Source organism: Talpa europaea, assembly GCF_964194135.1.
Source record: "Talpa europaea genome assembly, chromosome: 9".
Classification (NCBI taxonomy): domain Eukaryota; kingdom Metazoa; phylum Chordata; class Mammalia; order Eulipotyphla; family Talpidae; genus Talpa; species Talpa europaea.
This window is the reverse complement of record NC_140076.1, coordinates 26,683,791-26,708,539: the sequence shown is the minus strand read 5'-3', so window position 1 is coordinate 26,708,539 and position 24,749 is coordinate 26,683,791. Positions and strand designations below refer to the sequence as shown.

The 24,749-nt window shown below is 55.8% G+C and overlaps 1 protein-coding gene across 6 annotated transcripts in view; it reads right to left on the bottom strand.

The window, feature by feature from the left end:
• The window catches only part of PTPRF (protein tyrosine phosphatase receptor type F), a gene marked incomplete at both ends in the record, with an annotated part of 67,053 nt that extends 46,758 nt beyond the window's left edge, over positions 1-20,295 (bottom strand). For all 6 annotated transcript variants that reach the window (XM_084242181.1, XM_084242182.1, XM_084242179.1 and 3 more), the window contains 3 exons: positions 11,507-11,648; positions 11,827-11,972; positions 20,205-20,295. In XM_084242181.1, coding sequence (XP_084098307.1) covers positions 11,507-11,648; positions 11,827-11,972; positions 20,205-20,295 — 379 coding nt within the window. The remainder of the gene's footprint in view (positions 1-11,506; positions 11,649-11,826; positions 11,973-20,204) is intronic.
• Between the last annotated feature and the right edge of the window lie 4,454 nt (positions 20,296-24,749).

Sequence of the window (24,749 nt, the reverse complement as noted above, 5' to 3'; positions counted from 1 at the left end):
GATGGATGCTCTGCTGGCTGCAGCAGAAAATGCTAAATGGACACTGGGCTGCGGGGTCCCACAGCTCACATGGCAGCATCAACAGCCACGACTCGGCCGGGAGGCTTCCATGCTATCTGGCCCCTTTTCCTTGTCTGGGCTGCGGCATCCATCCACTGAGTGCATCAGCCTTCCGCTCCACTGCATGGCACACCCCATGTCTTGGGTTACCCCTCTTCTACCGTTGACCCACCTTGCCCCCTGTCCTGACCCTGACCCATTCTCTACTGCAGCCTTGACCCTGACTCTCCTTCTTCCCTCAGTCCTGGCCCTATGAGAACACTCAGGCCTGGGGACCATGTCTGAGAATGTGGAGGCTAAGAAGATAAAAAAAGCTCATGAGGACACCTAAGTTGATGAGAGGAGGTAAAACTCCTCCCTGGCAGTCTTCTTCCAGCTTGCCAGCAGTTGGCAGCTCACGGAGGAGTCACTTCCACAGGAGCAAGCGAAACAGACATCAGCAGCACACCCCCACTCCCACTGTACATGGACTCCTGAGTCAGCCCCGCGGGGCTGGGGTCTGGGGCAAGGCCTACTCCTCACCCTTGGAAGCACGGGGGGCTGGACTAGCATAGGCCAAGCAGGGCCCCTACCTTCAGCACTAACTAGCTCTGTGGGTGCGGTACTAATCCTCTCCATGTCTCCCTTGTTATCTGTAAACAGGGTTCAAGTGTCCACCCTGTAAAGCCATTATGAGAACCACATCTGATAATGCACGTAGGTGCAGGACAGCACCTGACAAAGAATCAACACCCAGTGAAAATGAGCTGAGGTTATTAAGACTAGCAAGGGCTGTACCACTGGGGCAGACAGGTACCATACTGACAATGTGTACGAGCACCTGGCAGAGCCTCTCCACCAGTGTGGATGCCAGACCCGACCCCTGGTGACGGGAACAGTCCTCTGGAAGGAGAGTGGACCTCCATGGTGGGGGAGACCGGGAGTCTCCCTCCTGAAAGCCCAGCACAAACAGGCATGTGGGACCATTTGCTGAAATCAGGCTCCTGTGCCAGGGAAAGACAAATAGCTCCTCAGAAGGGAAGAACATATAAGCTGGCAGGACTGGTCTTCTCTCGAAACACCCAGAAATGCAGGGGGACTGACTGGGGGCGGGGGTAGACAAGAGAGGAAGTTGAACGGAGCCCTAAAAGGAAGGACCAGACATCCCTCTGTTGCCTGATCGCGGGGAAGGCTCTGACAAGGCTCCAGCTGCCAGGGACACCCCAAAGGGACAGTGGCTCCATCAGGACAGGGGGTCTCGGACTAGGGAGCGGCAAGATTGCCAGCTCAGTCTCACCTGCCCAGGCTTTCCTGGTAGCTGGCAGTACACCCCTCTACCTTCATCCCTATAAATTCTGGACATGAACACAGCATCTCCTTGGCTGTAAATATGATTCCACAGTACCCTGACTTTCAGCTCTGATTTTTAAAAGGGAAAATGTGTAATCACCAGAAAGAAAAGGGAGGATGGAAATGAAGCATGACTTGGGATGCACCGCGCAGGGGGAAACTTCCTTTGGCCTTGCTGCCTCTTGCCTTCACAGGATGGCCAGGTAGGGCCTGACACCCAGGTTCCCCTCTGGCCTCCCCAGCAGCTGGCGGGTGGCACTCAGGGCTGCTGGAGTTATCCCAGTCCACCACAGCACCAGTCTAGTTCTTCCTATACCTCAGTCCTACCTGCTCAGCTCCCCTGACCAAGGGCGGGGGGAGGAAGAGAAGAACCTGGCAGATAAGGGTACAGGAGTCAACTGGCCCCCATCTCCAGCAGCAAGGTACTGATCAAGGAGAAGGGGAGGAGTACAAACATTTGCAGCCCCATGTCCCGAGAATCTATTCTGAATTCCTAACACGGGGAAGGTCTTTGGGATTTATGCCAAATTAAGGACAATTAATTTTCCTCCCTCAATTATCAGGCCCTCAGTGGCTCCGTCCTTGGCTCAGATCATCCCTCAGGCACTGCTGCCAGAGCCTCAAACTGGCATGTGTGAAGAGCTGTCCATAAAACAGCGGGACCCAAAAGCCAGTCCCTCGTGCCAAGTAGGCTTCTAGGCAGAGTGGGGAAGGCTGTATTTCTGCTCCTCTCGGAGGGGAAGTGTGTCTCACAGGAGGGCTCCAGACCCTCAAGAGTGACCTGCTGCTGTCTCTTCCTTCTACACTCACTCCAGGGCCTTCAGCACATTCAAAATTAGCCAAGGACAGCAGACTTCTCGGAAGCCCGCCGCGAGTCTGGCCAGGCCGAGCACTGGGCATGCTGGTGCAGTGACCTAAGGTGCCCACTGAAATGGCACAAGCATCCCCTTCACCGACCGATACACAGAGGAGCTGGGTCAGACGGGGTCTGACCACTCAGGCTAAACAAGGCCAAGGCAAACTCCTTAGGCTGACGTCACATGATCATGCCAAACTTCTCAACAATGGGAGAAAGTGAGGCATGGAAGTGAGGATAAAAGGTCATGTTCACATAGCACTGCATAGAATACTGTCCAGATACTGCATAGAATACTTTACAAAATGATTTAATTTTCACCCAAACCCAATGAGTCTATGAGCAAGGAGGTAGGGGGGCTTAGAAAACTAGAAATCTGCCCAAGGTCACACAGCTAAATGAGAGGCGGGGCTGGGATCATCAGGTGGTGATGGGAACCCATGCCAGGTGGGGTTAGTGGAGGTGCGGAAGGGCTGGTCCTGGGAAAGCCCCCCCCACCATCCCAGAAGGGTGCACCCCAACACCACGCCCTCTGTCGGTTCGAGGGGGCTCAGCCGCTCCACCGCAGACCACGGCACACAAACCGCGGCGTTTTTATTTGCAGCAAAATGAGCCCGATTGCCCCCCACACGTGCACACCCGCAGGCACGCACCCACGTCCCAGCATCGTCCCAGCATCCGAAGGTACCGGTCACGCCGTATTTCCCCTCAAAACCTATTCTGTGGGTGGAGGGGCCGCAGAGCGGGAGGGGAGCGGCCCCTCCCCCGGCGGGGGGCGGTAACCGTGGCAACGCGCTGAGGCGGGCGCCCGGCCGAAGGCTGCGCGTGGCCGAGTCCTCGCTGCGCGCAGCTGCCGGTGAAGCGCAGCCGCCCCTCCCACCCTGGCCTGGGTGGAGCCGCCGCACTCCCTCCCAGGACCCCAGTCCCCAACTCCTGGGAACCCTTTGTCCTAGGTTTCCTTTTCTCTCAACTGACAAGCATCTGGCATTCCCTGCCCCACTGCCACCCCCACCTCCCCCGTGTCTCCAGCACCGTCTGGGCAGATCCTACACCTGCCTAGCAGGCATCTGCAGTGTCTGTCTCCTGGGGATAGGTCTCTCCATCCTCTGCTAAGAGGTTCTCTGGGATGTATGGGGGCTTAAAGGACTTGGGGAGCCCAAGATTTTACAGCTGTTTGTGGATCTGATCAGCACATACACCTAGGATGCACACATATCCCAGGGTCTGCCTGCGGGAAGTGTGCTGGCCTGTGGGGTGCCCACCAGCACTGCCCGCATACGAATGGCTCCTGCAGTGAACTGCATTTGCATACCTCAGTGGAGATTCCTGACCCCTTCCCTACCTCCCTGCTGAGCAGAGGAAGATGACAGGTGTGTGTGTGGGGCGGGGGCAACAGCTTAGAAGCTGAAGGCTCAGAGAGGGTAGGAGCTTGGCTGAGGTCCCACAGCAGTGGAGGAGCGGTATCAGCTCAACCCCACAGCTCACTGGCTATTTTGGTGGCTTCCTGGAGGAGGGAGATGCAAGAGTAGGATACACTTGAGCATGGGGGGCAGGGAAAGCTCGCCAGAGAAGGGGAGGACTGTCTGAGTAAAGGTTGTGGGAGGAGAGGGGGCGACAGTAGGAAGGAATGTCTGCCTGGAGCTAATAAGGCAAATGGTGGGGTTCTAATAGATGAGGCTAGGGTCAGGGCAGACGGGGTCTGGGAGGACTGACTTAGGCTGGCTGCAATGACGGGGGAGGGAGGCTGCTGAGGTCCACTAAAAAAGCACACACAGGTCTCTTTGTCCAACTCAGCCTGGGATGCCTGAGGCGGAGCCTGGTCCACAGGGAGGGGGCTGCACCAGGGAAGTTGACAGATGGAGACGCCTTGCAGGGTCCTGGGGCGGGCAGCACCGGCTGTCAGTGCGACCTTCTCACCCATGTTTACCCAGCTTCATGGTGTTGCTGTGTGCACGCAGGCATACACTGGCACACACATACACAGACTCCCTGGGGTGGCGCCGTCTGTAGCCGACACCCCCTCCCCCCTAACCTGTGTGAGTGCTGGCCTGTCTCTGAACAGATACCTAGAAACATGCACAGCCAGGGAGCACAGAGATAAACATGGAGAAAGACAGGTGCAGAAATAGAAACCTACATGTGCGTGTGAGGGGCACCTGCAGTGACAGGCACCTGTGGAAACACACGCAGATCCAGAGGCAATGCACATGGACGTGGAAACACAGGTAGAGACCTGCATTCAGACACGCACGTATGCTGAGAAACATGCACCTGGGGGCACACGCAGGAAACATGTAGGGACCCATGAAGGCTCCTTGGGGTGATGAGGCTGCCGGCCCCCAGCCCCACCACTGCACACAACCAGGGCCTGTCACAGGCAGCTTCATCCTTAGCAGGGTCAGGTCTAAGACACCCCCACCCCCCACACTCTTCAGAGAGCCCAGCCCTCCCCCCAGCCCCCAGGCTTCCAGGCAGTAAGTGGGGCCTGGGGAGACTTGAGCCCATCTCCCTTTGCAGCTTTCAGTCTCGATTTTCAGTTTTTTCTGAGAAAACTCCCACCTCTTCCAGCACTCAGATTTCATCAAACTTGGCATCTTAAAAGCCTGTTTTGTTTTTGAATCTGAGCTGTTTGGGGCCTGTCGGCAGGGAGAGCCGAAGCAGTGGCAGTCCCCCTCCCAGTCCCCTCACCCCCCCCAACCCCAGGGCTTCCCTGGCACCTCACACACTGGCCAACTCAACCTGGATGGTGAGGCCTCCCTGCTACACACAACCACACACACAAATGAACCGAGGGCCATTCTCTGGGCAAACACCCATACTCTGGTGTCCAGGCCCTGGCCCATGTTCAACTCTCCTCCTGGGGTTCCCCCATCTCAGTCCTGTTCCAGGAAGATTCTTTTGATCCATTTATCCCCCCAGGTTCAGGGCTAATCACTCCGGACCACTGACAGCCTCCCACTCACTCCTCAGGCCCCTGCAGCCTAGTGCCACCCCCTCGGCTTCCTGCCAGCATGCTCACCAAGGTCAAGTGTGACTCTGTGGAGCCAAATCCAAAGGACACTTCTCAGCACTCATCTTGCCTGACCTCTTAGCACCCCATCCTGCTGACCATTCCCCTCTCCTTCACACGTCATTTCTCTTGACTTCCATTGCTTCACACTCAATTTCCCTAAGGGATTGCACTCAGGAATGGCCTCACCAGAATCCTGTGCACCACCCCCCAACACAGAGAGCACAGAGGTTCCAGCCATGTCCTCTTCTTTCCCGCTTATCTCCTACTCCCTGACATTTGCCCTTTCTGGGCCCTCAAAACTCCATCTCCAGGCATCCCTTGGAGAGCCAGGAGAATCTGAACAAGGCCTCCTAGGCACGTCTCCTGGGTGCCAACCCATGCTAGATACAACAAATTTCTAACTGGACGCATCAACTTGCTCCCTCAAACATGGCCTCCTCCACCTGAATTTTAGAAAATGAGCACCAGCATCTTCCTAACCCAGTCTCCCCTCGCCAGCCCCACAGGTAGTCAGATAGGCCGCCACTTTCTAAACCGCCTGTAACACATTCTCCTTCCCTCCCTTGCCTACTGCCTGGCCTTGGGCCACTGCCACCTCTCCTGGGCTATGAGGCTGCTCCAACCTCAGTTGTCTCTCTCCACTCCACTCTGTACCCCTAGAGACCTTTCTTAAGCATAAATTTGATCATGTCACTGCCCTGATTAAAATCCTCTCTCCCCTGGCAACCAGAGGGAGGGGGCACCTTACCAAAGATGGAGAATGTGAACAGATGGGGGCATTTAAAACCTCCAACTTGACCAATTGTTCCCAGAGCTTCACTGTAGTCATGAGGCCAGGGAGAGGGGAGTAAGCAAAGGAATCAGACAAACAGCAAGACTTGTATACAGAGGCCAGAAGCCAGGCTGGGCACCAGGGAGGTGCCCAGTATCTATGGCTGGCAAAGGAGGCAGTGTACTACCCACACCACAGGAGGGCCATTGGGCCCTTGGAGACAGATCCAAACCAGAAAAAATGGGGGATTCCAGATACCCAGAATCCCAGTTAATTTTGGGACCTTTTGTGAACTTTATGGACCTTTTGGCATTACCCACCTACCTGACATGCCTCCCTGCCCATTCCCCAGAGCTCCCCAACTTCCTATCTGCGTGGTCCTGAATGGCACTGTGGTCATGGTGGGGGTGCAAGGACAGCTCACGGAGACCACAGTCACTGGAAGAGAGGTAGGAAGGTCATGGGTCAGCTATAAGGGAAGAGAAGTCGGCCTGGGTCCTAGGTGCTAGGAGAAGCAGGCGTTCCGTGCAGGCACCTAGGTTCCTGGTACAGACTCAGAAGCCAGGTGGGAACAGGTGAGAGGGAACCTGCGCTTGGGGGATGGGAGCAGGGAGGGCAAGAAGATCCCAAGGTCTGGGTCGGACCCTTCTCTGGTGCACCTCCCTCCTGGTCGGGCACAGAAGAACTGCTGAGGGGCCACTGCAGGCAATGAGAACAGCTCAACCAGCCGCTATGTACCATGTCCACCCCTGTCAGCTGTCCTGGTGGCCAACAGCTCTGAGCAGGGAGCCTGTGGAATCTCAGACAATGAACATAGATTGTTGTCTCTCACTTCCCACAGCGCCAGACTGACCCCACACATTCAGCTCAAGGGTACTTCTGTACACCCCCCTTGATGGACACACAGTCCAAAATGGATACACCACCTGCTGTAGACCACACCCACACTGCCTGCTGCGCTTACACACACACCCTCCATGGTGCACACCACCTGCTGCACACACGTCCACACTGCCTGCTGCACACACACATTATAGGCTACACACCAACTGCTATATATACCACACACACCCTCCCACAGTCTGCTGCACACACATACACGCGCCGCACAATGCACACCACCTGCTGTATACACCACACACATCCACATTGCCTGCTGCACACACACAACGTGCACCGCCTGCCGTACACCCATGCCCTCATACACGGCTCCTGTGAGCACACACGCCTGCATGATGTGCACCACACGTTGCCTGAAATGCACACACCCCTGGCTGCACAGCGAGCCCCCAAGGCACACTCCCTAGATACACCCCTCCCACTGCACTCATACCACCTTACCCCTGGCACACGGGGTGCCCACACCACGGAGCACATGTATTCACTCCATCCATGACCACAAGCAAATGCCGCGACCTGCGTGTGAAGCCCTCAGAGCTGCAGCCGCCAGGACAACATCAGAGATTCCTCATCCCTACTCTGGCCCTTTTCCTTTCCCCACCCCCCTTTCTGGTCCCATCCAGAAACTACCCAAAGCACCAGCGCTCTGCCCACACCTCTGCAATCTAGCCTCCTTTCAGGGGCTTTCCTGACCACCATCCTGCCTGGCGTGGAACCCGCTGACCCAGGTGAAACCATGACTTCCAGACAGCTCCAAGACCCTCACTGGCCCCACCTTCTGGAGGGAAAGGCCAAGAAGCAAGGCCTGCCTGCCTCTCCTCCCCCTTCCTCCCCCTCCCTCTAAAGGGAAAATGTCAGATTCCCTGTCTCAGTGGCGGCAGGGCGGGTTGGAGGGGGAGTGATTCAGCTGCCGCCTCAAGAGTGCAGAGCGAGAAGAGCTTTTCCTGCCATTACCCAGGGAGGGAGAGGCTGGTGCGCTAATGGCTTCAATTACCACTCAGACAGGAACGCAGGGTGGTGGGGCCCTGCACTCCTCACAGCCCTGGACAGGCTCACCCCCAGCCAGCCTGTGCTGGGCACCCAGCCCTGTATCCAGCCTGGGGCTGGGAGCTGGTGAGGCAGATGGCTGGGCATCCCAGGGCAGCCAGGGATCTCTGGAACACTGGGAGGAGCAGTCCAGTCTGGGGAACTGGGTGCAAAGGCCATGAGGAGGGAGCGGCTCCCAGGGGTTCCAGTGTGAGTGTAAGGGAGGGCGGCCTGGTGCTCTGGGGACAGGCAGGGCAGGGGGCGTGGGATGGACCTCTACACTGGGGGTCCCCTTTTGGGATCTACTGACCCCTCAGCTGTACCCTAAACCCAGCATGTGGTGAGCATGTGCTTGCAACTCACAGGTTTGGGGGCAAGAGCACTGTGTGACCTGGTCAGGGACTCAACTCTTATACCCAGCCCCCCAAACAGCTTTATCCTTTCCCCACCCTCCCGAGAGCCTGTAGAGGCCTCCTAGGAATGGCCCTGGCTCTCCATGGCCCCAGCCCACGGCTCTGGTCAAAACATCCTTTCACCCTGTTCCTACACACATGCCAGCTTCTCTGGCCTCCACAGGAGGGTGGAGCTGGGGGCAGGGTGGGAGTGGTCACAGGCTGGGCTGCTGTCCTGGGGCCCCACCTCCTGGAACCTTTGAGGCCTCCCACTCCACTCCTTTCTGCCAAGCCCAGTGCTGGTCAAGGTTACACAGACCAAGAGTCTAAGTCAGCACTTCATCTTCCGGGAGCTGTGTAGCTGTGTTCTGAGAGCAGGCGGGGCTCACACAGGCCCCCAGCCCCACCCCCAGCAGGCAAGGAGTTGCCCCACTCTCCCCAGGCTCATCAGATACCTCTCAAACCCCAGGAGCATAAACATATCCCCAAAGCCCCTCCAGATAGAGAGATCACCCTGATATATGAGTCCCCCTCACCCCAGGCACTAAAAGATCATCTTTACCCTCCTCAATCCTTTATTTTTTATTTATTTATTTTTTAAAAAGATTTATTTATTTATGTCCACAAGAGCTGGGGTATAGGCCAGAAGTGCGGGGTGGGGGGTGAGGATGGTGAGAGGATTCGCCAGAGACAGAGTGGGGAGCAGAACAGGCAGATCTACTGAAATACATGCTGAGGGAGGGGAGCAGCGAGCGAGACAGGAGGTCTGCTGCACCATGTGGGTGCTGAGACTTAACCCCTTGAGCAACCAGGCAGGCCCCCTCCTCAAGTCGTTAAAAGATAAAGCTGTCCAGGTCCCTGGTGGGGGCTGATGAGCCCACAGATGATTTGAAGAGGGAACGAGGGCCAGAGTTGGGGGGTAGGGGTTTTCTTCAACATTAATAGGGTCCCTCTTTCCCTAATCTGAGAACCTGCACAGGTGCCCTCTAGGGCAGGAGCCACGATTCTGGCCCTTCAGTCACCTCCCAAGCAAAGGCAGGGCAGATGGCTCCCTGCTGGGGCAGATGCCAAGGGGGGAGGGAGGGAAGAAGGACAGTGATAAAAGACTTGTCTCCAGGTCATTAGTGGGGAAACTGAAGCTGGGGTGGCGGGTGGAGCCTGAGAGCACTTAGCAACTGGTGCGCCTGGCCCAGGGCCTGTCCTCTGGACCTCACTCCAAAGATAAGAACCCCCTGTACCACCCCAACAACTCTAGGCAGCATGGAACCCAGCTACTGACAGCTCACACATCTGGCCCTCAGGATGTGCAGCTGCCATTCACCCTGGAATCCTGCAGTTAGTGCTTAACTAACGACATCATATTTAATCCTCCAAACCAGCTTCGGCAGTAGGTATTATATCCCTGTTTAGTGATAGAGCAAAGGAGGCCCAGAGGCATAGTTACGTGCCCAAGGCCACCAGGCGACAGAGTAAGTAGTCCAGAGGCCCTACTCTTAACCACTGTCCTCCACTGCCCCTGCAAGCTGGAGGACCCCAGACACAGACGAAAAGTAGTGACCAAACGGATGTGTGTATGAACATAAAGCCAGAGTAGAAAACGGCCAATGTGGAAAGATGCTCAACTGTTCCTGTAATCAAAGAAATGCAAATTAAATTGAAATGCCGTTTTTTGCCTATTAACTTGGCAAGAATATTTTTTTAATGGTAATTCCCGCTGCTGGTGAGGATGTGCAGAAAAGAGACCCTCTTCTGCCCTGCTTGGCGGGAGTATAAACTGACACAATTTTCTGGCAATACCAAAAGGCTTAAAAGCGCAGGTGACCTTTGATAGAGCAATCCTACATCCATGATCTAGAGTAAGGAGTAACGAGGCAGGAGAGCATACCCTCTCTCTGAGGACATATAGAGCCTCATTTATAAAAGCAAAAAACTGGGAGCAACATATGCATCTGACAATAAGGGAATGGCTAAATAAATTAGGATATTTCCAGGTGACACTTACCCACAGGCATTAAAAATAATGATGCAAAAGAGTATTTAATGGTGAGAAAGATGTTCACGACAATTTTTTAAAAAGCAGCCTGGAAATCATGGGCAGAATGCAGTCTCATTTTTGTTATAATGCATGCAGAGGAAATGAATAAGGAAACAGCCAATGTTAATAATAAAAGTAAGATAACAAGTAATTTTAATTTTTCCCTATGTGCTATTTTATACTTATCAAATTTTCATCAGCGAACAGGTATTGTTACTGTATTAAAAAAAAAAAAAAAAAGCAACAATCAATGCCGGATTTTGAAAATGCACACAGACACCTTCAGAATGATGGATTCATCATGGCTGGGGTCTGATCATGTCACTCCTCAACCAGTTCACGGTGTCCTATGTCCCGGGGAAATGTTTATTTCTCAGCTGAGTCCTGTGCAATCTCCAGGTCCATGCCTAATTGTTCTCCCTCCCTTCTCTCTGTTCCTCCAGTTCCACTCCTGCCCAAAATCAAACTGAACTACTCAGAAGTCCCCGAGAGCTACCTTCTCTCCTGCCTGTGAGCCTAGCATATGCTGATGCTCTTCCTTCTGCCTGGACATCACCTGAATTCCCACGTCATCAGCATTTGGTTTAGGCAACACCTCCTTCAGGTCTGTACTCCCCAAACCCCTGGTTGGGGCTGGGTCAGATGACCCTCTGCCTTTCAGGCAGCATTAGGGAGTGTTTGTGGGGAAACAGAAGAGCCACCAAGAGAGAAAAAGACACTAAAATCCACATATGGAGCCTGGAACCCGAGCCTCCAGCCTAGGGCCCTAGCTCATAAAGGGAAATAGGGAAGACACCGCCCTGAAGCCAACCACCAGGCTCCACATAAAAGCCAGATACACTGCCACAACCACAGAAGCCAAGGCATACACCCCACACCTCAAGTGAGAAAGTGAGATCCTGACTGCCTGGGCAATGTCCCAGCTCAGCAGAATACAAAGACACCACATTGCACACAGCTGGCCTCAGGACAAGCCACACGATGCAGGTCAGATCCAATGACACCCCCATTCACTGCTGACCTTCACTGACCCCACAATGGCCAAGAGCACACCAGCCATGGCAGGGACACAGTGGGCTGGCTCTCGCCACACATCAGTCTAGCTGCCCACCACGCCACGTACCTTCAAGCACCGAGAGTTTGGCACTGGTGTTGATCTCTCCCAGACTGTTGGTGGCGGTGCACTCGTAGATGGCTTCGTCCCGCTGTACCCGCAACGGCTGGATCCGCAGCACAGATCCTGCCCCATCGTCAAACTCAATTACCTGCCAGAGGACAGACATGAGGTCACAGCCTGCTGAGAATCAGGTGCCTGCTCAGGGTCAGTCAGCCTCCCGTCTCCAGAGGGGCCCCAGGGAGAGAGACCAAAGGACAGGATGCAGGACCAGATGCTGGAGTAGACAGATCTCAGCACAGCCTGCCCCCTCCCACCCTAGGACCTACCTCGAAGCGCTGGGAGCTGACTTTCTTCCCCTTCTTCATCCATGTGATGCGTGGCTTGGGCTCCCCGGTGGCTTGGCACACGAAGGATGCCACCCCTCCTGACAGCCCAGTTTGGTCCTCAGGGACCTTAATGAAGACAGGTTTGCCTGGAGAAATGGAGACACTCAGTTACCCCAGTGTGGTCACTACATGGCAGCGTGGGAGGGGGGTGCAGAGAACAATCTACAGCGGAAATGACAGCAATGCCTTACCCTTACCCAGTGCTGCCATCCACAGAGCTGTAGACAAATGAGGTGAGTGCTGTAATTACCTCCATTTGTAGAAAAGAAAATCAGGCACAGAGAGATCGAGGGATTTGCCCAACATAACACGACTGGTTAGTGGCAGAGGCAAGATTTGAAGGCAGGCGGTCCTAGTCTGGAATGCATGCTTTAACCACTGCACTCCCTGGCCTCCCATCCCCCAATCAATTCTAAGACAAAAGCATGCGGAGAGCTGCCAGGCACAGCCCCAGCATCTCCCCCAGATGTGTCCCTCCCCCACTGCTCTCCATTTAAGTGGTGGTACTTTCATCTACCCAAGGCTCAAGCCAGCAACCAGGACTCCTCTTCCCTGCCTCCACATACCAGCAGCCCCAAGGCCTAGACATTCCACCTCCTAAGTATCTCTGGACGTCTTCCCAGGTGAATGCTTTACTGTAAATCTGCCCTTCCCCCAGCCCACCCAGCAGACTTGATGACTGCCTTCTGACAGCCTGGATGTCTCCCCAAGGTGTCCACGGGGATGCAGGGGGAGGAGGGGGCTCAGACATGATGCTGCCATGCCCACATCACCTTGACATACACACTCCAGGGCCAACCTGCAGCACCTGTCCCCAGGAATCCCACTACCCAGGGTCACAAGACTAGAGAAACCCAGACTTCATTAAGACATAGCGACGCCTCGTTAATCCCGACAGCGGATCCATTTCCTATTAATCAGGCCGATGAACAGCTCCAGGAAGGCTAGTACCGTGAGAAATGACCTTTCAGACCACCTGTCGGGCCGATGAGGCCAGGCCTGGCCTGGTCCCTTAACACAAGCCAGCGCGTGCGATGGCGGCAGCCTCTGCTGAGCGCCCGCTCCATGCCAGGTGCTTTCTTCGTCTCCTTTCTCCTCACTGCTCACAGAGGTCACGTCGCCACTGAGTGGCACATCTGAGACCTGAATGCGGGCCTGTCTGACTCTAATACACCCAGCACAAAACAGTCCACAGGGCATTATCGGGAGGCTTGTAAAAAGCAGGATCAGTGGCATGGCGGGGGCCTCGGGCAGGCCGGGGAACGGATGGGAAAAGTGCAGAGACCAGTTCGAGAGGATGGTGAAGAGGGGGACAGGGAAGATGCTGCTGGAGGGGATGAGGGCTGGAGGGAGATTTTCAATGTTTCCTTTTCCTCCTGAGATGTGAGTGTTTAAATGCTGAAGGGAAGGAGCCAGCAGAGAGGAAGCAGGTGCCCAGCCAGCAGTGAGAGGAGGGACAGGAGATGGGGCAGAGTTTCCAAGGAGATTAGGGTCCAGGGGTCCCCAAGGTCAGGAGCAACGGCAGCAGATATGGAGAGTAGGGTGGGTTTGGCTTGCAGGGAGCTGGGGGGGGGGCACCTTCTTGAGCACCCCCCAGGGTGTTACAGGGCAGGGAGAGGGGCAGCCCAAACCCCGCAAACCTGCCTATTCTATATAGGGTTCTGCCATCTGCCGCATTAACACAAAACATGAGACTTTACCTTTCCTGGGGACCACCCTGTTACAAGGGCTCAGCGGGCTTTCGAGTCTTTTATAATTTTTTTTATTTTTTTTTTGTGGGACCCTCGCCGGTGGCCGGGAAACGAACTGGCGCTGCAGAGGCTGCAGGCAGCCTCGCAGCCCAAGCACTCAACCGCTGCACCACCAGGGGAGGCCCTCTTTTATAATTTTTAAGCAAGTCACCGACCATCTCTGAACAGACACTTTCTCCTCTGCAAAATGGTGCTAGCGAGACAGGGTCTGTACGGGCGAAAATCATGATTTCTATAAACAGCCTGCACAGGCTTGACGCGTGGTGGACTCCGTGAGGGTAGCCATCCCTCATTAACATGCTCAGTCTTGAAACAATCCTGTAAGGTGGGTGTTATTAGCATTCCCATTTTAAGAGGTGGGGAAACAGAGGCTCAGAAGGTTAAGTAGTGGGGAAGTACAGAGTGACTGGGATGGAGGCAACTCTGGGACCTAGCTGACTGCTCCTGAGGGTTCTTAGAGGAGCTGAAGGCTGCCTCAGTGGGGAAATACACAACCTGGTGGGGACCAAGGGTGGCATGGGGACAAGCAGAGGGTCTGGGAGCCTGTTTGCCTCATTTACCCCCCCCCACACACACACACATCTCTGAAGGGGGCTCTGGACTCTCCCAATCTTCAGGGCTCTGGCCTTATCAGATAGGACCAGGCCCAGTGGGGGTGGGGTTGGTCTTCTACCCGCACACTTGAGGCCCTCCAGGCAGCAGCTCCCCACCCTCCTTCAGCACCACTACCACCTTAAGTCCAGACACCACTGTCCCTCGACTAGACACTCCACCAACTGAACAAGCTCCAGTCTGCCCTTCCCAGGATCCCCCCCCAATTCCAATTCCAGGCCAGAATCAACTGGTAGTGTCTCTCCCCTACTCACAACCCACAAAAAGCCTTCTGCTGCTCTCAAAACAAAATTTGCACTCATCATGGCCAACAGTCTACCACTCTTCCCCCAGCCCTGGTTCCCTGCCCTGAGGATAAACAATGTTCCTGGCAGCCTCAGGGCCTTTGCATAAGTTGTCCCTTCAGTGGAGCAGGTCTTAGCCTTTACCTACTAACTCTGATTCACCTTCTGAGCTCAATTTAAACATTTCCTCAGATAATCTTCCTTGGGCCCTCTGTCATCACCCCCACCTTCATTAGCTCAGTTCCTGGTGCTTAACTCTGGTAGCTTCCTGTCTCTCACAGTGCTGCTCATGTTTGCTGCGTATGTGTTAGATTATTACTTTTTCCACATTTGTGGGAGTATTTGATTCATAGCTGCTTCCTAGAACAGTAACCTGGGGCTGGGCAGACACCATGCCTGCTTTGCTTCCTGCCCTGTCCTAGTGCCTGACCCGGGCCCCGACACAAAGGAGGGGCTGGCCATCCAAAGAGGGCCCTGACAAGGGAACACGGAGCATGGAGACCGAAACCCTCACACACCAAGGGAAGCCCCCTCCACAGGGGTGGGTGGGCCGCAAGAAACCTGGGTAGAAACCCTCTAGCTCCTGCCTCAACCCGTCCCCACAGAAACAGAGGCTGGAACCTGTTGAACCGGAATGGCCAGCGAGTCCCTGGGGGCGGGGGCAGGCGGGGCCTCTACACCAAACAAAGAACTAGAAAAGAGGGAAGAGAGCCAGGTATGGGTCACCTGAGAGCAGCCAGAAGGGAAAAGCCCAAGTGCTGTGTGGAGGCTGGGCTGGGCCAACGCCTGGGGCCCTGGAGAAGGCAGAACCCCCCCCCTTGTTGGCTGGAAAGGAGCCAGGGCCCGCCCAGCCCACCCACCTGACTCAACTGGCAGTGCCGCCCAAACGCCATGACTGTGAGGCCCTTCCCTCAATCTGGCCCCTGCTCTGCTTCCCTCAAACCCATCCCACCCCACCTCACACAGCACGGAGCCCCCAAAGCCCTGCCAAACAAGCCCTTGCCCCTTTTGTTTACCAGAAAGGCCCTCCAGGGCTTTGGGGAGCACGAACCTGACCTTCAACTCCACCAGCTACAAGCTCTGTCAGTGTTCCCACTCCCCTGCCCCCCTCTTGTGCAGTTCACTTCTCTGGGTTCACTTTTCTTCACTCTCAAAAAGCAGCACCTCCCAAGGACCAAACGCTGAACATGGCTGAGGCCACTGGACTCGCCCCTTCCCCAGGCCTGCTCTGACAGGCCAGGCCCATGGGCACCTACTTGCCCCCATGCTTTGCGGGTGCCCTGTCCCTCGCATGGGCCCCACCCCCCAAGCCTGTGGGAGCCTCTTCTGTGTGGGCAGTGCCTGGGTTTCCCCCCCCCCAGCACCAGTTACCCACTGCAGTGACTGGTCAGGCCCCCAGCCAGGTGGCAAAATCAGGCAACCTGACTGCTCTACCAGGTGTGACCCAGAGCTGGTGTTCAGTGGGTCTGGACAGAACTCCTGAGGCCACGTGGCAGGAGGCTTTTTGCCCCACTTGCATGTGCCTCCACCTCCCCTCCTTGCCTGGCCCCACATATACACAGAAGTCTGGGCACCACAGCCCTTTGGGCAGCTCTTAGGGGCATGTCCTGGGACACAGCCAGTCAGCAGACCATTGAATCCTTACAAGGTGGGGGGAAGAGGCCAAAGAAAGGAACAAATGGAGTTGGGGGAGCAGGTGCCAGTGGATGCACCCCCCAGGTCCAGCCCCTGGGACAGCCAAACTCCAAACCGGGCCACCTGCAAGTTCACTCCGCAGAGAGACTGCTATTTTGTGCCTCCCCTGTGGAGCACGCACACACACGTACACAAACAGCATGCGGAAGCAGAGAGCAGACACGCAGCCAGGAACTGAAAGGCAGGGGAGGGAGCTCTCCCAACTGCCTAATGAGCTGGGGACTCATTAATGCTGGCTCGGGTGACTGCTCCTGTGGTCTCCCCAGAGGGAAGCCCCCCAGGGCCAACCTTGGATTCCACGGGGAAACATAGGGAGCCCTAGGTCATGGCTTCCGATGTGGGGAACTCACGTTAGGTGCCAGGTGCCTTGTCCACATGACCTCAGTTAACCTTTCCAGGTAGGAGTGATTACCCTCATTGTGCAATAGGAAAACAGGCCCAAAGAGAGAAAGCAACCTCCCAGAAGTTCCACAGAGGGCAGAGTCTAGTCAGGCCACTGGGTCCTGCCTACCCATAAGGATGAGGGGAAGGGCACTGCAGCGCTGTGTGCAGCGCCCCACCAGCCACAGCCCAGGCCCACGGGCTCCGCAGTGGGGTGTGTGTGCATGTGTTGGGGCAGGATGGGGCTGGGATACAGACGGAGCCTCAGACACTCAAGTCCCTGCCCACCACAGAGCTATAGCCCCTGCCCACCACCTACCCCTCCAGCTCTCAGGCATCCTGCTCTGGGTTCCTAGACTCCAAGTGGGCCATAACTCAGGCCGAAACTCTGTCCCACGCTGTCTGGGGCAAAAGGAGGAAGATTCTCACCGAGGCTCTCCCTTGAGCTCCATGGAGAAAACCAGGCCAGTTCTGGCTTCTTCCCCCCAATCTCATCTGATTATACAACATGTCCCAACCCCCACATTAGAAAATGCCCACTCACTCTTCAGGTCTCCTCTCTTCCAGGAAGGCCCCAGACCCCTACATGAAGTTCGCTCAGGTCACTGCCTCTATACCAGTGCTGCCTCCAACACACTCCAGCTGTGGATGTCTGCTTTGGATCCGCAGGAGTGTCTTCCTCCGCACAGGACCACCTCTGGCTCCGCAAAACCTCTGAGAGGCCGCAAAGCCCTGGGCTGGGGGAAGCTGCCCAAACCCCGAATGCCCAGGTCTCCATCGAGCTGACTCGGCGTTGATGCCTGGGGCCTCTGGGCTAACTCTTGGCAGCTGCTCCTCCACCCCCCTTCCCTCCACTCCCCTCAGAGGCCAGGGCCCCCATTCATTTGTCTCGTTAAGAGGCCTATAGAAACACATTTGTCCGCTCTGCGCCTCACTGCTCCAGTCGTCAATTCTCTGGGGCACCTGCTCTACCTTTCACAGAAGCTCTGTCCAAGGTCTGTGTGTGCCGGCTTGCCCCAGGCTGGAAGTATCCCAGGCCCAGCCCAAGCCAGCCATGGGGAGCAAGGGCTGGAGGGAAGGGGGCAGAACACGTCTGAAAGTGCCTAAAAGTGCGCGTGGTGTAGGGCAGCCTGTGACCCGCCTCCTCGGCCAGGCCGCCACTGGATGAGAGCCCAGCTCACTGATTTCAGCTTCTATAGCTGATTCCCGCCTTCAAGACCCCAGTCTTTTGGCTCTGGTCCTTGAGGGACCAGCATGTGGAGGCCCTTGGATTACGCTCTAAACACTGTTCTACCCTGCCCCACTAATTCCTGCTGGGGGTCCAGGCCTGACTGCACCCCTTCACTCTCTCGCCTGCCACACTCCAGGCTCTGAGCTGGACAAAGTTATCTGAACCCCCAGGACTCAAGGGAGTGAGGCCTGCAACAGGCAGTCACAATCAGGCGATGTGAGGGGAGCAGAAAAGACGCGCAGGGGGAAGTGAAGGCTCATGAGTAGGAACAGGTCAGGTGAAGGGATGGGGCAGTGCTCCAAACAGAGGAAACAGAAGGAACCGAGGCTTGGACAGCACTTGAACAACTGAGAAGTCAGGATGGTGGGGGGCATGATGAAGGATGAGGTGGGCAGAGGCTTGACAGTGCAGAGCCTGGAGAGGGGTGAGGCCCCTAGGCTTGATGCCGAGGTACCAGGGGAGGAGAGAGGACTTTTAAATGGAGGGGTGCAGCGACTGGGTTTTCATTTTGCAACATGACTCTTACTTTGGAAAGGAGAATGGATTATGAAGGAAGAAACTGGAGGCAGGGAAGCTATCAGGAGGCTGTTGCATGCAAAAGCCCAAAAGAGAGCTGAGGGTGGCTTGGATGAAGGCAGTGGAGCGAGAAGTGGATACATCCCAAAGACACTTAAGAGGCAGAAACAACAGAACTTGGTGATGGATGAGATGTGGGGTGCAGAGAGGGAGGAGGCTGGAGGAAGCCCAGGTTTCTGACTTGGGCGGCTGGGTGGGTGGTAATGCCATTCACCAGGCGAGAGAACACAGGAAGACAAGCAGGCCTGGGGGGATGAGAGTGAGGGGGGCAGGTTGGGGCATGTTGGGTCTGGAGTAGAAGGGGCAGGCAGTTATTCTCCTGGGAAGTGTTGTTTGAGAGCCCAGCCAGGCAGTGTTCCCGCTGCCTCAAGCTTCCAGAGTGTACAGGGTGGGGGACAAGGACAGTACTTCAGTGTCCAAGGGCTGGTGACCACGCCTGACTCTTGATGAGCCTTTGCCTTCCCGCCAACATTGGAGTCACACTCGACTTTTGCCCCAACCTGTCCCCACAGGCTGAAGTTCTAGCCCAGCAGCCCCAACCAGACTTGGAGGCAACTCCCATCCCCTCACCCTACCCTGCTCCCATCACCCCCTCAACCATGGCCACCCCTTCCCCTTTCCCTTCTAGCCCTGTGAAGGCGCAGCTTGGGAGGACAGAGGGGGGCAGCGCATTCCAGTCCAGCATTCCAGTCAGAACCAGGATCTGGTTCTGAATAGTGAGCCATTAGGAGAAAGAGCTGGGTGGGGCAAGGAGTGAGATCTTCGCCCAGAGACTTGGAGAGGGGAGTGGGGGAAGCCCTATGGCCTGCTGACCCCAGGCTGACCGCTGAGTTGGCCCTTGGCCACCTCTGGGCTCCAGACAGGCTGGGAACGGCCCCTTCCCCCAGGGACCTTGGCTTCAGCCTTGCCCCTCCCCCTCAGTTTGCAGATTGGCTAAATCTGCCCTGTGCCCCGCCTCCCACCAGTAACCAAGCAGTGGTAACCATGGCGACAGGGCGGGCTGCGGCCAGTCTTTAGTGCCAGGCAGGGGGAAGGGAGACAGGAGAGGGACCAAAGTTCGGAGTTGCATCTGGGCAGGGGACAATCCCACCTTCCTCCAAAACACACACACACACACACACACACACACACGCGCGCGCGCGCGCCCAGCTTCTTGCCAGACAAACGTGATCTTTCCCACTTCCCAGGGTTGAAGGGGCTGGGCAAGGAGGATGCCCCTTTGCCTTGAAGGTCCCTGGGGAAAGGGGGAGGAGGGGCTCAGTGTCTCCACCCTTGGAGCCTCTGGTTCCTGTCCAGGGAGGAGTTCTGATGGCTCCAGCTTCTTTCTGAGCCCGCCCTGGACCTGAGGACACAGCTGGCATCCCATTCACATGTGCACACATTCCTTGTATGGTGCCCCCCTATTCCCACACTGGGCCCCCCCCCCCCCAGCTCACACGGTGCTGTCTACACAGATCTGCAATGGTCCACACAGCACACGCCTGAGCACGTCACAGTGACCACATGAATCCATGACATGTCTCACCCTCACCATAAAGTAAGGTCACGTTTAGACCTGCCCCACCCTGCAGTGCCTCAGGGGACATGCCAGCATTCCCTGGGATGCTTCTGGAACACATGGGGCTGGGGTACACCTTGGAGGGGAGCTCTGAGTTGGGGGGGTCTCTCTAGAACAGAAGGAGCTATCCCATTTCCCCTAAGTAGCTGGTGCTGTCCCCCAAGAGCCCTACTAGGAGACAAATCACCTTTCAACTGGGGAGATCCCACACCTTGAGGGGTCAGACTTACTGTCACCATGGGCGCCCGCCACCAAACCAAGCATCACAAGTGCAGGCACAAGGGGCACCATCGTCCTCCCTGGGGCTGGCTCAGGGGCCATCCAGGGCTCCAGCACCACGGCCAGCCACAGCCCAGGACAATCTACCTGTGATGGAGAGAAGGGCAGAGTCAATCAGCTGGTATCTGCCAATGTCTCTTTTGCCCACCCATGCCACCTCCTGGCTCCTGCTCACCACCACACCCCCGCTCACCCTCAATGACCATCCATCCAGGATCTAGATCAACCACCCACCCCTTGGACTGTGCAATGACCGCTCAGACCATCTGACCCCCAGGACCATCCACACTCCTCACTGATTCCCCAGTGACCCCAAGAGTAATCCAAAAGCCACATTGTAGATAGAGCACAAGAGGCCTTTAGGTCATTTTCTAAACCTGAGTGGAGGGGTTCCTGAGATCAGAGAATGTACAGGGATGGTCCACCCCATACTCTGAATTTCTAACTCACCTCCATAAGGGACAGGGACAGTAACATGGGGTCAGAGAGACAGAGACACACAGACACACAGGTGGAGGCAGAGAGACCAGACAAAGACAAGACAGAGACAGAAAGCAGCGAGAAGTCAGCAGACTCACAGAGACCAGGGACTCCAGAGTCCAGCAGAGAGGGGAGGCACAGCCAGACCCCCCATGCCAAGCACAGGCTTCAGAGCACAGCCTTTTTGTGGCAGACAGTATCCAGGTATCAGAGGCTTGAAGCCAAAGCCACAGCCCGTCTGGGCTCGCCAGGACGTGCTCTCGACAAGTTGAAGCTGCCTAGCCTGGCCACTCTCATCCTACCCAATTCTCATGGCATCTTCCCACTCTAAAGGGAAACCACAAGGAGGCCCTAGTGACCAGGAATGGGGGTGTTGGACCCTAAGATTCACCCCTTCACCTCCTCTGCTCTTGCCCTAGCTGCCTAGTGCAAATCAAGGGTGGGAGAGGTGGATGCAAACTTCAGGGAGCCACTGGCTAGAAACTGCCATCTAGGCAGGAACCTGGGGGGAGGAGAGGGGAGGCTGGGATAAGCTGAACGCCTCCAGGCCTTTGCTCACAGGGCTCCTTGCCTGATGTGCCATCCCCTCCCCCCAACTATGCCAGACACCTGTGTGATGCCTTCAGCATGGACACACCACACAGTACATACTGCTATCACCCCCAGTCCGATGGTGGGCTCCCAAGGGTCTCTCTTATGTCCCCCACCCAGGGCCCAAATGAGTGCCCAGTGCTCAGCTCACATCAATGCTCTCAAAACACAACAGGGCACAGAGGGGCATCAACGACAGTGAACACACCTTGGGGTTCTGCAGTGGCACCATGGACTCTGGTGGGAGTCGTGCTCAGACCCAGGTGCCTGCTGACCCATAATGATAAGAGAATTTGCAAGGTGATAGGGCAGGTGAACATGAAGAGGTAAAGATGGCTCTGCCCCTTCCTGGAACTTGAACCCCAGTCTCTACCAGGACAGTCAAAGGTCTGAGGTCAGAAGATGGCAGGTGAGTAAAGTGCTGAAACAAAGCAGGTAGTACTGCGCCCAAGAAGCAGGTGCTGAGCACAAAGGAAAAGGTGGGAGATAGTCTTGGTCCTGGAATATCTGAAAGAGGAGCTGAGCGGCCAAGCCAGCAAGCGGAAATTACGGCGGACATTCAGCCCCAATTACGCCACGCCTGGGGTTCTGGCCGGGACCACACAGGCAGCTGAGACCAGGAGAGAGGCTCCCAGGAAGATGCCCTGCACGGCACATCTCTCCAGCCCTGTCTGCACTTGGTCGTCATGGCACTGGGGTGCAGCACTGGTGTTTTCTACTTCCCAGAAGACATCAGGTGTGACCTGCCCAGCCAGGTTGTCATGGGGTAGGGTCTGCTGACACAGCCCCATCCTAGAGGCCCTGGTTCAAAGATCATGGGTTTATCGCTCAGAAGCATATTATGCCAAAGGACGGGGCAGGGGGCGCCTATTACTGGCACCATGGGGTGCAAGAAGATAATATTCAGAGGTCTAATTCCTAGGTACAAGCATTCCAGTGTGTACCCCCCAGTGCAGCCCTCCTAGGGACATAACCTCAGCCCTACCACACATCAGGGAGGAGGCATATCTCCGTGGTATGGATGTGAGGGGATGAAGCGAAACAGGCCTTACGGAGGCACATGTGCACAGCACAATCATCATGGGATCACAGAGGCTTAACCCCTGTAGCCACCTGGTACAGTAATCACAGCGGTGCGACTCCCAGGTGCAGACGTGGAGGTATTGCCGTCTGGCCCAGACGTCACGTGTGTGCAGATGAGGATATGGACGTCGTGGGGGTGTGGCTGCCTGATAGACACTGTAGGGGTATACCTCCCCTGTTTGTCATCATTGAGGTGTGACCGCTGTAGTAGATATCACAGGGGCGTTAGTCCCTGGCCCTCATATTAAAGGGGTGTGAGTTCCCAAACAGACACCATGGGCTACAATCTGGGATGAGATTCTGACCATGGGTTCTGGTAACCCCACCCTGAATGTGGCCAAGATGAATGGCCCTTCCTTGGGGACTCTGAGGGCCCTGTGGATCTGGTCGGAGACATCAGGATTGTTCTGGTGCACAAAGCAGGACAGAGCTGGAGAAAGTGAAAACAAAGCATCTCCTTCCCTGAATGCTTCTCCAGCAGCCCACGGACCCAGGGACACAGAGACCCAGAGAGTGGGCAGACATTAGGGACACACAATCACCATCACATTCTTAGAGAGCCCCTCCGGCAACAACACAGCTGTCCAAGCCAGGACCTGACTCCCTGACTCCCTCCTGGCGTGAGCAAGCTGCCTCCCGTAACAGCGGTGGAGGCTGTTCCCGGCTCTAGGGCCTCCTTGTTGGTGCAGAGCAACCTTGGATCCACACCCTCAGTCCCCCAACCTCAGTCAGACCTTGGTCCTGTCCCCACCCCTGAGTGCTTAGAGTGAGGAGACGTAGGAGAACAGCACCAGGTGGGACCTGTGCTAGCCTGGCTGGGGTTGCCGAGAACCTTCCTGTGCACTGGTGTTGAGAGCAAAGCATTCAATTCCGCCAGCATGGCTGGGTTTTCAAACGACTGAGACAAAAACAAGGCCTAAGCGTTCACACTCAGGCTCAGCTCTGAATTGCACTGTGGACCATCAGTCCTAAAAAACTGACACACTTGGGCAAAAAAACAATTCTATACTGTATGATATTGTGGAATATAATTGGATGCAATTTTTCTACATTCAGAATGGTTTTAATACATCTTTTTTCTTTGCTACGTCAGTGCAAAGCTGCCGACTGCCCTTTCTTAGGAAGAACTGTCCTTTATTCTCAAATTTTGTCCTTGGTGTTAAAATGTCCTTTCTTGTATGAAATGATGGAGATAGCAGATAGCAGTTATATTTTATAATGTCCTTACTTGGCAAAATAAGAAATTGCCAACCCCATGTCTGGCCCCCAATTACTTTTGGAAACTCTTCTGGTATGTGAAATCGAAGACCCTGGGAATCACTGAGGGAGAGGCAAGGAGCAGGCACCACACCAAACCACAGGATTTGAAGACCAGTGTCATGGAAACGTGTGCTGCATGGAGGCCATGTCACCCCCATGTGGTCCACCCTAACCACCCCTGCCTCCCTCAGTGGAGAGCCCCTGAAAGATAGTGTGACGCCACAGATGGGGGGTTCCCTGGCTGAAGAACAGCTGGGATCATGCCTGAGTCCTTCTCATGAATATGCAAACACAGAATGATTCGTTTCCCTTGGGCACGTGCTATTATTCACAAATATTAATTAGTCTCCAAATACCACCTGTTCCCACAGCCTCCTCCCCAGGTCAGGACCCCAGTTCCAGCACTCAGGGGCCCCTGAAATGGACATCAGCAGGAGCAGTCTCATGGGGCAGCCCGCTAAGGGGCGAGGCATGCACTTGGGCTGCGAGGAGCCTGAAGGGGTGGGGGGTGCAGTGCTCATCTTCCAACCAGCGGGCAGCTAACCGAGCCCTTTGTCATGTGCTGGACAGTTCACCGCGTGGCACTGCAGCAGCGGCCACGGAGGCGGAAACAGGCCTTGTTACACTTGGGAAGGGGAAACCAACATGTTTCCAGCTCTCACCAAACCAACCACCCGATTATGACTGGAATAAATCAGTCTCAGCCACGACCCTAGCCCCTGGGCAGGAGGTGGCCAGCAGCAGCTTGTGGGTCAATCTGTGAGCCCAGCCAGGTATAGCCTACCCACTCAGCCTCTGGCCTCGGTGTCCCCTAGCCTCTTGCAGCCCTCAGCTTCTCAGTCTCCCCTGGGAGTGGAAGAGATTAGGAAGAGGGTCCCAGAATCTCTGGGGTTGGCACAAGGTCCAGTAGAGGCTTAGCTCCAGGGGCCAGCTGAGGTACCTACCTACAGCTACAGCTCCTCTCACCAGCCCTCAGCCTCCTTCCTTGGGGAAGTGGAGCCCCCCTTGAGTTAACACTTGGTAGTGAGGCTCCCTGCAGGCCTCTGCACTTGCTGTGCTCTCCACTGGGAACAGTGCCCTTC